This window comes from Mustela putorius, unplaced genomic scaffold (genome assembly GCF_011764305.1).
Source record: "Mustela putorius furo isolate JIRA1106 unplaced genomic scaffold, ASM1176430v1.1 tig00000788_pilon_pilon_pilon, whole genome shotgun sequence".
NCBI classification, from domain to species: domain Eukaryota; kingdom Metazoa; phylum Chordata; class Mammalia; order Carnivora; family Mustelidae; genus Mustela; species Mustela putorius.
This window is the reverse complement of record NW_025421481.1, coordinates 9,304,939-9,319,587: the sequence shown is the minus strand read 5'-3', so window position 1 is coordinate 9,319,587 and position 14,649 is coordinate 9,304,939. Positions and strand designations below refer to the sequence as shown.

Here is a 14,649-nt window from a genome sequence, read left to right as displayed (position 1 = left end):
CTTGAGCCAGTCCTTTGGTGGAGAGAGCAGGAGGTATCAGGTGCTAAAAGTCCAGCTGGAAAGCCCTCGCAGAGGGCAGTGAGTGAGATGTGAAAACCGCTACTCTGTGCTCCCCAGTGAGCTAGATCAATGTTTCTTTTCTCAACCTTTTACAGTTGTCAGGCCTTCCCTCACCCCCACTAGGAGGAAACTTAAATTTCTCCCTAAGGAATAAGATTTTGTTAGATAGGGTTGAACTTTGGAAGACCACAGACCATCATAACATGCGAGTTCTTCTGCCTCCCAAGAACCAATTTTTGCCTCCGTGTGCACAATATTACCCCCCACTGAATTGAGGGGGGCACATGCCAGATGCCATGGGAGAAAGACGAGGTAACGTGGCATGCTGGAGGAAACACACATCTGGGGCTTGACATCTGGGCTTTGATTTCTTTCTTTCTTTTTTTTTAATAGTCTTTTTTTTTTTTTAAGATTTTATTTATTTCACAGAGAGAGATCACAAGTAGGCAGAGGGGCAGGCAGAGAGAGAGGAAGGGGAAGCAGGCCCCCTGCTGAGCAGAGAGCCTGATGCAGGACTCGATCCCAGGACCCTGAGATCATGACCTGAGCTGGAGGCAGTGGCTTAACCCACTGAGCCACCCAGGCGTCCTGGGCTTTGATTTCTTCCTGAACTCCTCATCTGTAGAAGTTGGATTCCTTCCATCTCTGAAATTCTGGTGCTAAACTGTCTCCTGCCTTCAGGGAATTTTTGATCCAATGAGGGCGGTAAGACCGGCATTCAAGAGTAGAGTCAAAGCCAGGGTGCACTGAGAGCGGGTTCTCCTAAAAGGAACTCTGGTGACGCACAGTACTTTTGAAATTGAAATATGTTTTGCCAGATAGCCCCGCAAGCATGAGCACCTTGGTCTTTATTACACTCAGCAGTAAAAGAATAAAGTCAATGCCAGCCCCTTAGATTTTGATCTGGTGGAAAGTTATTCCAAAATATGAAGGCACATCTTGTCCAAGTGGTTCCCTTGCAGCTACTGCTGGCGTCAGGAACCTGGTGCCCTGAGTGTGGGAACTACCCGTGAGCCACGGTGGTCCGTCCTGGCCCACCCACCCTTGAGATCTGAGATGTCCCGCGCTGGCAGAGTTTCGTTTCCCCTGCTGGACCATTAGCACGAGTTCTCAAGCTCTCCATGATGATCCTGGCCGCTACTTCCCAACCTTCCCATCTTCCTGCTTGCACATTGCCCCTGTTTGTTTAATCCTCTGGGCCCGCTGCCTACCTACCCTATACGCCAGGAGGGCAAAGACCAGGGCCATCTTGGTCACCGTTTATTTAATGATAGAAATGGACAAATGGAGACTTGGTTTTCTGGCACAGATGTCTTCTGACATTGACGTTTAGCTTCCATTTCTCCTTTTCCTCCCTTCTCTCTCTGACTGCCATCATTCAGAACCCAGCTCAGTCACCTCCTCCAGGAAGCTTCCCTGATGCTCCAAAGGGGCTGTGGTTATATGGACACACGCTTGGCACAGTAATGGCCATTTCGTGTTCCCAACTGGGTGAAGTCATGCCATACCGAAGTACCGTATAGCCCCATACGGCACCTCAGAAATAGCAGTGGTAGGGACGATGCCAACAGCTATGGATTTCAAAATCTGACTAAGATCTGCTTGTAAAAATAAGGAAGCATATTAGATCAACCTTGGAAATTCACCAGACAGACAGGCTTCAGGACTGGTTTACCCAGCAGCTCAGTAATGCCGAAGACTCCGATTCCCTCCTTCCTTCTGCTTTGTCACCCAGCCTTGGCATCACCCCACGGCCGGATTCCTCAATGGGCTGGGCAGGCTTTCAACAGCCCTCAGGATTCTGTGCCTCCTTCTCATCCACCTCAGATAGGTGAATGAGAAAGCCTGGCTACCATGGCTCTCAGGAGAGAAAACATTCTCTCAAAGCTTCCAGTAAAAGTCATCTCCGTCTCATTGGCCCAAATCGCGACCTCAACCATTTCTTGAACTGATCACTAAGCCAAGGGAATGCGACACCTTGTGACTAACCCGGCCTATGCTGCGGCCTGAAACACATCTCTTGGCTTTGATTTTTGGTATATTTTTAATGTTTACATTTAGTAAGTTAACCTCTTTAACCAAATAACCTCCCAAATGCAAAATGACTGTGCTCTTCATGAGATAATGAGAAGGTTTAATAAAACAGTAACAATCCCATGACCAGATACAAAGATGAGGCTCAAGTTTAAAGTAGTAATGAAAAGCATCGTGAAAGTTTCAGGTTCTGTGTTTGGTTTTACCTACGTGGTAGATTGTTACAGTGATGGACCGCAGATCACATCCCAACGCCATTGAGTAGCACTGTCCCTGTCTGGCTTGGGCTGGGCAGGGTGACTTGCTTCGGCCACCAGGACATTAGCAAGTGTGGCACTGAAAAGCATAAGAGCCCAAAGGCTCCGGGGCTTGCCCTCCAACTGCCCTGAGATGGCAGGGGAAGAAGCCCAGGTGAGCCTGCTGGGAGGAAATCGAGATGCTTCTAATCCTTCCTTCTACTCCCCGGGGAAGGAGAAAGGATACCGAAACCAACCACACTTTTTAAAGATGTGTGGCGATGTGCTAATAACATTCATTGTCTAAACCTTTCAGAAGCTTGATTAACTGCAGCTCAAATAGGCTTTCCCCAAGGAGGCACTACACTTGGTTGTAAAAATCTAAGAACATCGTGACAACCTAAGACAACAGACGGAGTCTTTCCACGGTTACCTTGACATTTCTTGGCGGCATGTGATAACCTGTTTCTCACAGAGCTGCCTCGAAAACTCGATCATAAAATGCCCGGGAAGACCACAGTGGCCTGTAGGGACCCAGCCCTCCCACACTGGAGTGAAGAGTAGCCATCAGACGGCTGGGTTTACTGGCCCGACTGGGGTTCGTGGCAAAGCACGAACTCATTGTGCCTGTTGATGTTTTGGCAAAGGACAGTACCCAGAACAGCCTTTCCATAAACAGGCTCTTCAGCCCATTTTGGTCACTGAATTGCTGTGGGCAGTGGTTTTCCCTTGGGTGTCCACCTTTTGCTGGAGTCCGACCGCCATCTAAAGAGAAAACCCTATTGCGAAATACACTGTTGGACCCATTTTAGGCTGGAAGCGGGTAGGCAAGCTGGCAAGTGTATCTGGCCTACTGTGGTTGTTGGAGCCGTGGCTCTGGTCTCCTGCACGGGGAGCCCCTTGCACGCAATTGCACACGTAGGTGCAAAGTCACAGAGTTAGCTTCGCGCAGCGAAGAGGTCATCTGACTCATCTTTCGTTTGCGTGATTATACTTAAGTCTTCCCAGATGGTCCTTTGTCTTCTTTTTTGAGGAAAAAACCGATTGGGTAATACAGCCCAGGGCCCCGTGTACCTTTGTCAAGAGTTTCCCCTATTAAGAGTTACCATTACAGAGAAGGGGTTGGTTACTTCTGAATGTAAGATTCCTTATTTGTGAGACAGGAGGCTTCTCAACGCAGGGTTGTTAGAGGACTGTGAATAAAGTACTAACCCACGGGCAGAAGGTAATAATACTAACCTCTAACTCCAGCTTAAGAATCTGAGATTTCCTTTGAGATGTACAGTGTTTTGCCAGATGGCCAGATAGAGATGTATAGTGACATTTGACAAATATCAGTAAGGGCCACTCCAATAGTAATCCTTTACACAAAACCTCTCGACCTATTGACTACACTCTGAGGCGATTACTAGAAGAAAGAGACGCTTCAGGACAAATTATGACTTCAAAAGAAGTTGTTGATGAAGGCCTAGTGAGAACATTCATCATATCATGGTATAACTCAATCAGCCAAAGTTATCTAGTGGAGATCTGGTCAAACCGTAAAAGAAGAAGGAGGAGGAGGAGGGGGAGGGTGGTTGGGGGAGGGGGGTGGGGGAGGGGGGAGAAGGAGAAGGAAAAGAAGAGGAAGAGCTTCATAAAAGTCTAATGTTTTTGGGAAAAAATGCCAATCTGTTTCAAAATTTGAATTCAAGTAATATGAAGTGGTCTGTGGCCTATTGATATTGTTAAGGAAGAGAGAAAACTATAATCTGAAAACAACTTCTGTGTCTCAAACCAGGTCAATAAGAACTCGGTGCTAGAGTGAGCAACACTAACCAGCCTAAGCAAAGGAGGTTGTAGAAGGACCGAACAACATAATGGGTTGATCTATTTAGGAAAGTCCTCAGGTCTCTTCTTCTGCATAATATTGCTTGCTGTTCAACCAAGGACCCTCTGATCCGCTGATCCATGACAAAGCCTGTCAAAGATCCCCGGACTCGGGGATTTTGGTGGATTTCTTATGTAGAGATTCCAGTGAAAAGGCTGTTGGAGAAACCGGTCTGGATTCTGGAATATGTTCCATTCTGTATTTTTCGATGTATGGGGCAGCAACCTCCCAGACCTGAGAGGGATAAAGCAGAGTCAGAATGTTGACGACACTGTCCTCACACGTCAGTCAACGTCAGCTCAAAACGTGAGGAGCTGACCAGGCACCTAGCAGCTGTTTGCTTGCTTTCCTTCGACACACAATCTGTATCCATTAGTCTTTGGTTGCATTAATAGCTTTTAAAATACAAAGTCAAAAGCCTTTCTAAAGTTTCCCGGGAGGGTTTTCAGCTGCTTATGCTTACTCTTTGGAATCAAAACAAGCCAACACAGAAACAAAACCCGATTCAGTGTGGACGGAATTAAGGAGAGTTACTCAAAGGTATGCATGTGCGTTTTCTAAAGCAAGCTTTGAATAGGGCAACGGATTTCCTTGTTTGCTGGGTTTCCATGGCACATGTGCTTTACTCCTTGTGCCCTTTTAAAAAAATTTTTTTTTTTAAATTTACTTATTTTGTGAGAGAGAGAGCATGCATAAGCTAAGGGACAGGCAGAGGGATAAGCAGACTCTCCGCTGAGTAGGGAGCCCGATGCAGGGCTGCATCCCAGCACCCTGAGATCATGAGCTGAGCCAAAGGCAGACCTGTAACTGGCTGAGCCGCCCAGCGCCCTACTCCTTCCACTCCTGCTGCTCCCACAGCCGCCTGTGGGTCAGCGGCATCGGCCTCCCCTAGAACCAGACCCCCAGGAGATTCACATGCACAGGGAAGTTTGAGAAGCGGTGTTTCAGACCCTTGCTTGCTCTACAGCGCCACGCACCAGCCGACTCTGTTTCAGGAATCTGCTTTTCTGAAGTTCAAGTCCAGTTTTTGATTCACAGCTGCTTTTTTTTTTTTTCTTTTTTAAGATTTTATTTATTTGAGTGAGAGAGAGAGCGCCTGATTGGGGTGAAGGGCAGAGGGAGAAGCAGACTCCCTGCCAAGCAGGGAGCCCCATGTGGGTCTGGATCCTGGGACCCCAGGACCCCAGGATCATGCATGACCTGAGCCCAAGGCAGACATTTAACCGACGGAGCCATCCAGGCGCCCCTACAGCTGCTTTTTATCAGCTTGTTGCTAACAAGCAAGGAGCATTTCCTATCCTTTTGTATTACCTTAGAAAATGTATCCTTGCAAAGGCTAACTTCCTCGAAAATATCCCTGCACCTCCACGGTCTCTGCGGTGTTACTTACAAACTGCCAGACATGCAAGCCCCCTGGGTGTCCACCGAGGGGTGTATGGCAGCGCAACGGCCGGTCTTCAGGTTATCTTGAGTCAAGGTAACACACTTCTTGCTTGCTGACCTAAGGCCCTTGATCTGTAACAGAATTAACTGATTTTCTTTGAGATTTGTGGATTTCTGGCCTTGGGGAATGAAGGACCGGAACTTTCCCAGGCCCCAGAGGCCAGTCAGTCTGTTGGGAACTGCCTTGGCTTTCGGACTCACCCAGCAATCTTCATCAAAATGGTTTACTTTTTTAAGGTCACACCCATAAATGACTTTCCTGACTGTCCCTTTGTGCATCTGTAGCTCTTGCCCTCCTTTGTAGAAAGAATAGGACACTCTTGCTCCACCTCTGGGTACCAAGGAACTAGACCTCTTTGCTCAACTGACCTCCACCCTGGGCACCAAAAAACTAGAATTTGCACAACCACCAAGCACCAAGATGACTCTGTAGCTGCCATCACCAAGTCTGCAGGTAGGCAAGAAATGTCACAGACCACTGTACTCCCTTAGCTGATTAAACCCCTTTAAATAACTCTGGGCCAGGCAGAAACCTGGGAGTGGACAAGAGTCCAGCTTCTCCCCAGGTGGCTGGCCTCATGAACAGAGAGCTCAAAGTCCTTTCCCATCAAAACTCATCTCTCGGGCGCCTGGGTGGCTCAGCGGGTTAAGCCGCTGCCTTCAGCTCAGGTCATGATCTCAGGGTCCTGGGATCGAGTCCCGCATCGGGCTCTCTGCTCGGCAGGGAGCCTGCTTCTTCGTCTCTCTCTGCTTGCCTTTCTACCTACTTGTGATGTCTATCTGTCAAATAAATAAAATAAAAAATCTTTGAAAAAAAAAAACAAAAAACTCATCTCTCGAGTCTTGGTCTTTCAAGGGATGGGCAGCCAAATTGGGGTTTCAGTAGCAGATGAATGGATAAAGACAATGCAGGGTGTGTGTGTGTGTGTGTGTGTGTGTGTGTGTATTATTCAGCCGTAAAGAAAAAGGCACTCTTGGCATTTGTGACAATCTTAATGGACTGTGCGATCAGTATGTTAAGTGAAATGAGTCAGAATCACAGATACTATGATATGTGGAATCTAGTGCAACGCCAACAAATGGAGCTCAGAGATACACAGAACAGACTGACGGTTGCCAGAGAGGGTGGGTAGAAGGTGAGCAGTATGGGTACAGGGTGTCAATAGGTACAAAACTCCAGTTTTAAAATAAATATATCCTGGGGATAGAATATGCAACAGGGTGACTATGGTTAATTACACTGTATAGTCTATTTGAAAGTTACTAAGAGAGTAAACCACAAAGGGTCTCATCAGGAAAAAAAAGAAACTGTAACTGAGTATGTGACAGATGTTAACCAGACTTATCGTGGCGATTGTTTTGCAAAATACACAGATATCAAATCATTCTGTTGTTCTCCTGAAACAAATATAATGTTATATGTCAGGTCTATTTCAATTAAAAAAGGCTAACCTCTCACCCACCTCTCTACAAGCACCAAAGTTGGCAGCACACAAGGCCCCTCAAAGGGTGTATAGGGCACAACCTAGGAATGACAGCCGTGAGAATCAGAGGGAAAAGTCATTCCCCAAGAGCAGAGCAATGGTTCCAGGGGAAATCAAGAAATTCTAGAGAACATGAGGCCCACAAATCACAACAAAAGGCTCAAAGAACTTTAAAAAATATATTTAAAAAATAAATCAGCCTGGGGGTGCCTGAGTGGCTCAGTCAGCTAAGCATCTGCCTTCGACTCAGGTTATGATCGCAGGATCCTGGGATCAAGCCCCCAGTTGAGCTCTCTGCTCAGCGGGAAGCCTGCTTCTCCCTCTCCCTCTCCCCCTGTTTGTGTTCCCTCTCTTGCTCTGTCTTTCTCTGTCAAATAAATAAATAAAATCTTTAAAAAAAAAAAGGTCTGCCTATGAGGCATCTGTCTCTATCAGATAAATCTAGAGTCAATGAAGCCAGAGGAAATAAGCAGTAAAGAGAACCCATATCTCACCCAGGATGACGGCCGGGACACACCACAGCGCTAGACAGACCCACAGACCTTTGAAGTAAAACCCTAGGACTTGGGGTGCCTGGGTGGCTCAATGGGTTAAAGCCTTTGCCTTTGGCTCAGGTCATGGTCTCAGGGTCCCGGGATGGAGCCCTGCATCGGGCTCTCTGCTCGGCAGGGACCTGCTTCCTCCTCTTTGACTACTTGTGATCTCTGTCAAATAAATAAAATCTTTAAAAAAAAAAAAATCCTGGGACTTTGTTTTGTCTCCAGGTCCGTTTCATCACTGGGTTCGGTGGAGGAGGCGGTGGTAACATCATGGAAATAGAACGTGCTTTTGAACAAAAGAGAATATTTTTGGTGAAGGGGATCCATGAACCTTTCATCTCATTTTCTCCTCAAGAGTACCTGTCCCAAACTCCATTTAAAGTCCTTTCAGTTTCTAATTGCTAGATAGTCAATGTTCGGATGCAACACAGGACACTTAAGAGTTTGTCAAAGAACTTTTTAGTTGCCTTGGAAGTTGCTCGAGTTCCTTTTTGTTCACTTCCAAGGAAGAGACAGGAAACAAAAGAATAAGGTAGTATTTCTGCATTCCCCACTCCCACTTTGCTTTCCCATAATGACCCCAAACTAAGAAGGAAGCCAAGTGGCCAACTTGCCTTCTGCTCGACGAGCAGCCTGTGTGCTGCCTCAATGTCTGGAGCCATGAAGCGATCTTTTATCCAGGGCCTGCACGGAAAGCACATCAGACCATCAGCCCAACACGAACTGCGGCCAGGGTTCACAGTCCTGAATGATGTCACACCCGGGGACCTGTTTGCCTTTACCTTACAACAGAGCGCACGAGGTCGTAGACCTTCTCCAGAGGAGTGGTTGTTCTCAGGGGGCGTAGAAATTCTATGCCCTGGCAGGCTGCGAGGAGTTCGATGGCCAGCACTACGAGAAAAGTGGAGGCGACAGCTGTTTGAAGCCGACTTCGTGCTGCGGGGATATCAGTCACGTGGAAGGTGTCGGCCAGCTCTCGCCAACTGAGAGGTGGTTGGCTCTCGGTCTTTTGGTAGAAAGAGCTGCTTTGGTATTTGGTTACCATTCAAAAATGTCCTCTTCTACCCCACTGGCTGGATCTTTAATGTTTAGAAGGAGAGTGCCGTACAGGTAAATGTCTCAGGTAAGTACAGGTAAGTACAGGTAAGTGCTCTCCTTCTGTCATCTGATCAAGATGGATGACATCGGTGTCCTATTTCCATTTGTTTTTAGTCTTGCTGCTTCTCTTGGGGCTGAAATACCTGGCACATAGACTTTCGTCAAAGGACTGAAGGAGCCAGGGAAGGAGCAAATCAGTCTTTTGTTGCGCTGCATAATTCTACAATGTTCTTTCAAGCCTTCAAACTCAAAAGCTCCCAAGCCCACTAAAACTCAAATTGTAGAAACTGGTATCTTGCCAACTTTAGGTTTCTTGATAAAACTGTCTTTACTCCCTAGTTAAGAACTCTTATTAAATGTACCATACACCTTGCTATCAGCTTTGAATATTGAAATCTAAATTTCTCGACTTTTGGATTTCATTATTTGCCAAGAAAATAACAAAGAAGCTTCAGGTTGATCAAACTATTTAAGTGGTCAACTGAAATGGAGTATTAAAAAGATTTGGTGTCTTATCTTAAAATTTATGAAGCACACTCCAAACTCTGGTGAGTACAGACAGGACACCATGGGAGGGGATGAAGCAATGGGATCCATTTTGGACCTGGAAGAAACTTCACATCTTCTAGTGCAGTCCCCTCACTTTATGCATTAGGTATTGGAAACTTTAAGAAGTTGAGCTTGGGTAGAGAGGGAAGACATCTGAGATGAAATCTGCACAGCAACCACGGTAGAATGCAGAAGTGAACCGTGTGAAGGCCTAGGGGAACAATGTTGCAGGCAGACAGGCCAGCAAGGACACAGGTGCTGAGTTAGGGATGTGTCCTTGGTGGGTACAAGAATAACACGGTGGTTCCAGGGTAAGGAAAGGAATGGAGACAGGGGTCAGCAAGAGCCAGAAGCCAGATCATGCGTGATCCTTGTAGGCTGCAGGAATGGGGCTGGACTTTGGTTTGAGCACAAGGAACGAACTGGCAAATTTTCAGCAGGAACACAGTGTGGTCAAAATTACAGTTTAAGAACCTCACCCTGATTATTGCATGTGGTAACTGTAGAAGAACAGTAGTGAAAACAAGGAGACCATTAAAAAGGAGATGACAGAGGCTTGACAGAGGTGTCTTTTGATGGTAAGTCTGATTTGCTGATGAATTGGATAGAGGATCTGAGAACGGACAAGCTTTCGGCCAGAGCCACATGTTCAGTGGGGACATTAGGAATGCACCGTGGTAGGCAGATCATGATAACAGGTGTTGAGGAAGGTGTGGAAAACTCAGAACTCCCAAAAACTGCTGCTAAGAATGTAACATGGTAGAGTCACTTTGAGAAACAACCTGGCAGGTCCTCAAACAGATGAACACAAGTTACCATATGACCCAGCAACTGCACTCCAGAGAAATGAAAACATTATATCTGCTCAAAAACTTGTACACCAATGTCCATAACAGCAGTATTCATACTAGCCAAAAGGTGGCCAAAACTCAAACATCTCTCGCCTGATGAATGGATAAACAAAATGCAGTATAGCCACATGACAGAATATTACTGGGCCATGAAAAAGGAATTGACCACTGACATGTGCCACCACATGGACGGACCTTGAACACATTGTGCTGACCAGAAGAAGCCAGTTACACAAGATCAGATATTGTATGCCATTTCTATGGAATTTCCAGAACAGGCAAATCCATAGAGAGAGAGAAAGGACATCTAGGGGGCCTAAGCCTAGATGGGAGAATGGGCGAGTGCTGGGTCAAGGGTACAAGGTTTCACAAGGTTTCTTTTTGGGATGAAAATGTTCTAAAATTGATTTGTGGTAGTGATGGCACAACTTTCTTAATATGCTAATAACTACCGAAGTGTACAATTTAAGTGAGTGATTGTGGTACGTAAATTATATCTCTCCCACATTTATCTTAGGATACCTCCATCCTTGCTTATCTGCCATTTCACCTTCTGCTGTTTTGGTTTGATTTGCTCACAATCAATCACGGTCTGGAAGCAGGTGAGCCTTCTGATGGGTCGTCAGATGCCTCTTTCTGACGAATCATCGAATCAGCGGAAAGTCAAGAGTAGCCTAAAGCTACCTCATAACACCTGAGGCGTTCGCTCGCTTCATCTGGCCGCCTGCGCATTCTGTTGCCCCCCCTTCGTCACAAGAAGGGTGGGTAAAGCACAGTAAGCTATTTTGAGCAAGCTCGCGTTCACCGAACTTATATTTCAATATATCGTTTTAACTGTCCTACTTGATTAGTTACTCTTGTCAATCTCTTACTGTGCCTGATTTAGCAATTAAACTGTATCCCAGGTATGTCTGTACAGGAAAGAAACGAGGTATACACAAGGCTTGGTATCTTGAGGGATCAGGCTTCTCCTGAGGGTCTTGGAACGTTCCCTCCCCTCCGGGAGAGGGGAATTACTGTAATGATATTCTTTTGTCTTCCAACGGCTTCTGATACAATTGCAAAAACTTAGTAGCTTAGCTAACAATGCCTAAAGGAAGGCAATTCATCTTTAAAAAAACAAATAAGCAGTAATTAAGGTGGGGAGACATTGGCCTAACACAGCTCCACCCTAGAAACTATCTCCCTAAAGATATGGATCTGAATCTTGTTCATTCTTCCAGAGCCGGTGGAAAATGTGGGGGACAGAGATAACATGCAGGTAGCAAGTTAAAAGTAACACACGAGGAGGCTAAAATCCAGGAGGGTAAAAATCCAGAATGTTAGACTCTTGACAGAAGACTGACCTGATTTTTTTAACTAGTATGTGGCATGGAAAAAAAAAAAAAATGGAAGAGGGGAGTGTTCTAGATGAAAAGAGGCTTACAACTTTGACCATCAAATTTAAAATGCGGACCTCAAATCTGGATTTGAACAAACCAACTATGCAGGCATTGAGAAATCGGGAAATTTTGAGTATGTACTCAACTTAGTATGTGATACCAAGGCTCACTGTTGATTTTTTTGGATATGAGAATGGCATGATGGTGGATTTAAAAAAAAAGCATTCATATTTAAGGGACAAAGTATGCAGGAAGAAAATAACGTGATGGGATTTGTGTGAAAATAACTTGAGAAAGTCAAGGAAAAAAATGAAGCAAATGTGCTGTTGAGTTGGTATACAGGAGGTTTTGTAGCACTAACCTCTCCACTTTTGAATATGTTTTTAATTGTTTAAAAAATTAAGCCGACCAGCAAAACTGCTTAGACAGCAAGTGTGGTTCCTAATTTTCAGCAAGCTTCAGAATCACCTGGAAGACTTGTTAAACCCAGATGGGTTCTGCTCTCTTCCCTAGAGTTTCTGATTTAGCAGGTCTCCGGCCGGGCCTAAGAATCGACCCTTCTAACAAGTTCCCAGGTGATGCCACTGCTGCCTGGAGGGATCCCACGAGAAGAACCGCAGATGCGGTCGTCCGTTGGTGGGGCGCGCCATCCCAGACGGGCTGGGTTTACCTTGTTCTACGTGCTCGATGACCCGAAGGGCCTTCCTTGCTGCCCATCCTCCCATGGAGACGTGGTCCTCCGTGGCGGCGCTGGTGGAGAGAGAGTCCACAGACGAGGGGTGGCACAGAACCTTGTTCTCAGACACTGCAAGAGACCAGGGCAAGGTACGTCAGCTGCTAATGGGAAAAATTGCCTTGTTGGCTTCCCCGTGTGCTTAACAGCACGGAGTGTCCTCTTCAGGAGCTCTTGGTTGGTACTGAAGCACCAGATGGTCCCAGATTATTTTGGGAAAAGGAAGCAGGTAGGGTTGGTATTAAATGGAAAAGGAGGGAATAGTGAGTTCTGAGATGAGACCTGATAGGAACCCTATTACAAACCCTATTTGAAAACACTGGAAGCGTTTAGCATGCCGGGAGACTAGGGGAAAAAGTCGTGATGGACTATACCAAGTACTTGAGAACAATGGACTGATTGTGTCCGCAGAGGAGGCGTTAGAATTCAGGGTGGTATTTGGGGGTGGAGACTGGGCCCACAGATCTTGCACAAGGAGATTTCATAGATCAGACTGCCCAGTGGGGGGATTCAAGCAAGGGCTCCGTGACTGGTGACTGCCGGACGCTTCTTGGGGAGGGGGAGGAATTCTGGAGATGGCCTAGATCAGACTTTATTGTGCATATGAGTCATTCTTATCTCGTCAATATGCAAATGTTGAGTTTCGAGTGGGGCCTGAGATTGGGCTGTTCTAACAAACTCTCGGTGGATGGCTAGATTTTTGGCCGGGGGACAACACATTAAGTGTGGAGGAGGACCTACATTCTAGAGCACCGCCCCTGTTCCCGGAGCCATGGAGAGAGTTTTCTACCCTACGTTTTTGCTCACGAGAGTGGCTGGGTGGGGTTCTGTTGTTCTCCCTGCTGTAAGGGATCCTGAGATAATCTAGTGATGTAGACCAGGCGTTTGGCTCGTCCTAGACCAGAACTTTCCAGGTTTCAAACACAGTGAGTCCCAGGTCCTGGGACCCAAAACCTGCTTTAATGGATACAAAGTCTGTGGTGGGGCTTATTCAGAAAGAGAAGTTACTCGTCCCTGAAAAAGACGAAAAGATTATAAGGAAAGCAAGTTGACAAGCAAGTTGACAAGTTGACAAGTTGAACAACTTCAATACGCAGTTTAGGGGAAAACCAAACACATTCAAATGAAGCTTTCCAAAATCCCTAATGTTTTCTAAATCAGTTACCATGACCTCCCTACGTTAGTATGAGAAGTTGCTACCCTTAGAGGAGTATTTTAATAAGGAGGTAAGTGAGCAATTAGAAGATACTAGATAGAGGACACGATAAATTCAGGGACTCCTTTGGGTTGTGGTGAGTTTTCGTGTGAGGTTTCAGTGAGGAAGGGGTTAGGAGTAATATTAATAACAGCTAATATTTATTTAGTGCTTACAACACGGCTGGGCATAGTTCTAAATAGTTCTATGCATTAATTCATTTAATCCTCAAATCAGTCCCATTAGGTAAATTCATCACCCCCATTTTACAGAGGAGTAAACAGAGAGAGGATTAAGAAAGTTGCTCCATATCTCACTCCTGATAAATGACCGAGTTGGAATTTGGTCCTAGAGTCTATGCTATTGATTAAGCACAGGCTCTCCTGCCTCTTGGGTAGGTTTGCCTGAAAAAAATACGGAATGCTCAGTTAATTTTGAATTTCAGATAAAAACAAATAATTTTTTAGTACAAGTATGTCCCGAGTAATTCAAATTTAACTGGGCATCCTGCATTTCCATTTGTTAAATCTGGGAACCACAGTTTAGGATTAAATACAGATTAAAATGAGATCCACATTAACTGAAGCTAGAGCATGGATTTGAGAACAAAAATGCCTGGGTTTGAATTCAGTTCCACTTACTAGCTGTCCAGTGTTGGGTAAGTCACCTAACTTCTTCGATCTTCAGGTGTTCATCTGTACAATGGCGCTAATAATATTACACACCTCGTGGTATTGTTGTGACCATTAAGTGAGCAAAGATGAATGAAGCCCTTAGTGCGTCCTTTGTACTGGAGCCTGCTGTGATGTGTTACACACAGTTTGGAGTCAGAGATCAGCCACACTGAAGCTCAGTTTTCATGGAGGGCATCTTCTCATAAGCATTTTTGCACATTGTAATCACATATTTATGATCTTAGTGGCTAGTGTATCTAATAGAATGTACCCAAAGCTTAATCATTCAAGTCAGCTCAAGTTTCGCCATTAATGGTAGACACCTTTGTCTTTTTCTTTCTGCTAGTCTTCAAATTGAGATTAGGGAAAAAGCTACCAAGATGAATTTCCTTTGTGATATCCAGTTGCGTCCTACAGAGAAATTGTGGAAACCTCATCATTTACAAACTCATTAGGTATTAGTATGTTTCAGTCTAGCTTTGTTTAGGTTTCATTCAGTTT

The 14,649-nt window shown here is 45.5% G+C and overlaps 1 protein-coding gene across 1 annotated transcript in view; it reads right to left on the bottom strand.

Moving 5' to 3' along the window:
* Window positions 1-2,177: 2,177 nt before the first annotated feature.
* Window positions 2,178-14,649, bottom strand: part of HAL (histidine ammonia-lyase) — a 30,462-nt gene continuing 17,990 nt past the window's right edge. The window contains exons 17-20 of the mRNA XM_004748498.3: window positions 12,217-12,351; window positions 8,449-8,557; window positions 8,281-8,350; window positions 2,178-4,434 (exon numbers count right to left, since the gene is read on the bottom strand). Coding sequence (XP_004748555.1) covers window positions 4,294-4,434; window positions 8,281-8,350; window positions 8,449-8,557; window positions 12,217-12,351 — 455 coding nt within the window. The 3' untranslated portion in view covers window positions 2,178-4,293. The remainder of the gene's footprint in view (window positions 4,435-8,280; window positions 8,351-8,448; window positions 8,558-12,216; window positions 12,352-14,649) is intronic.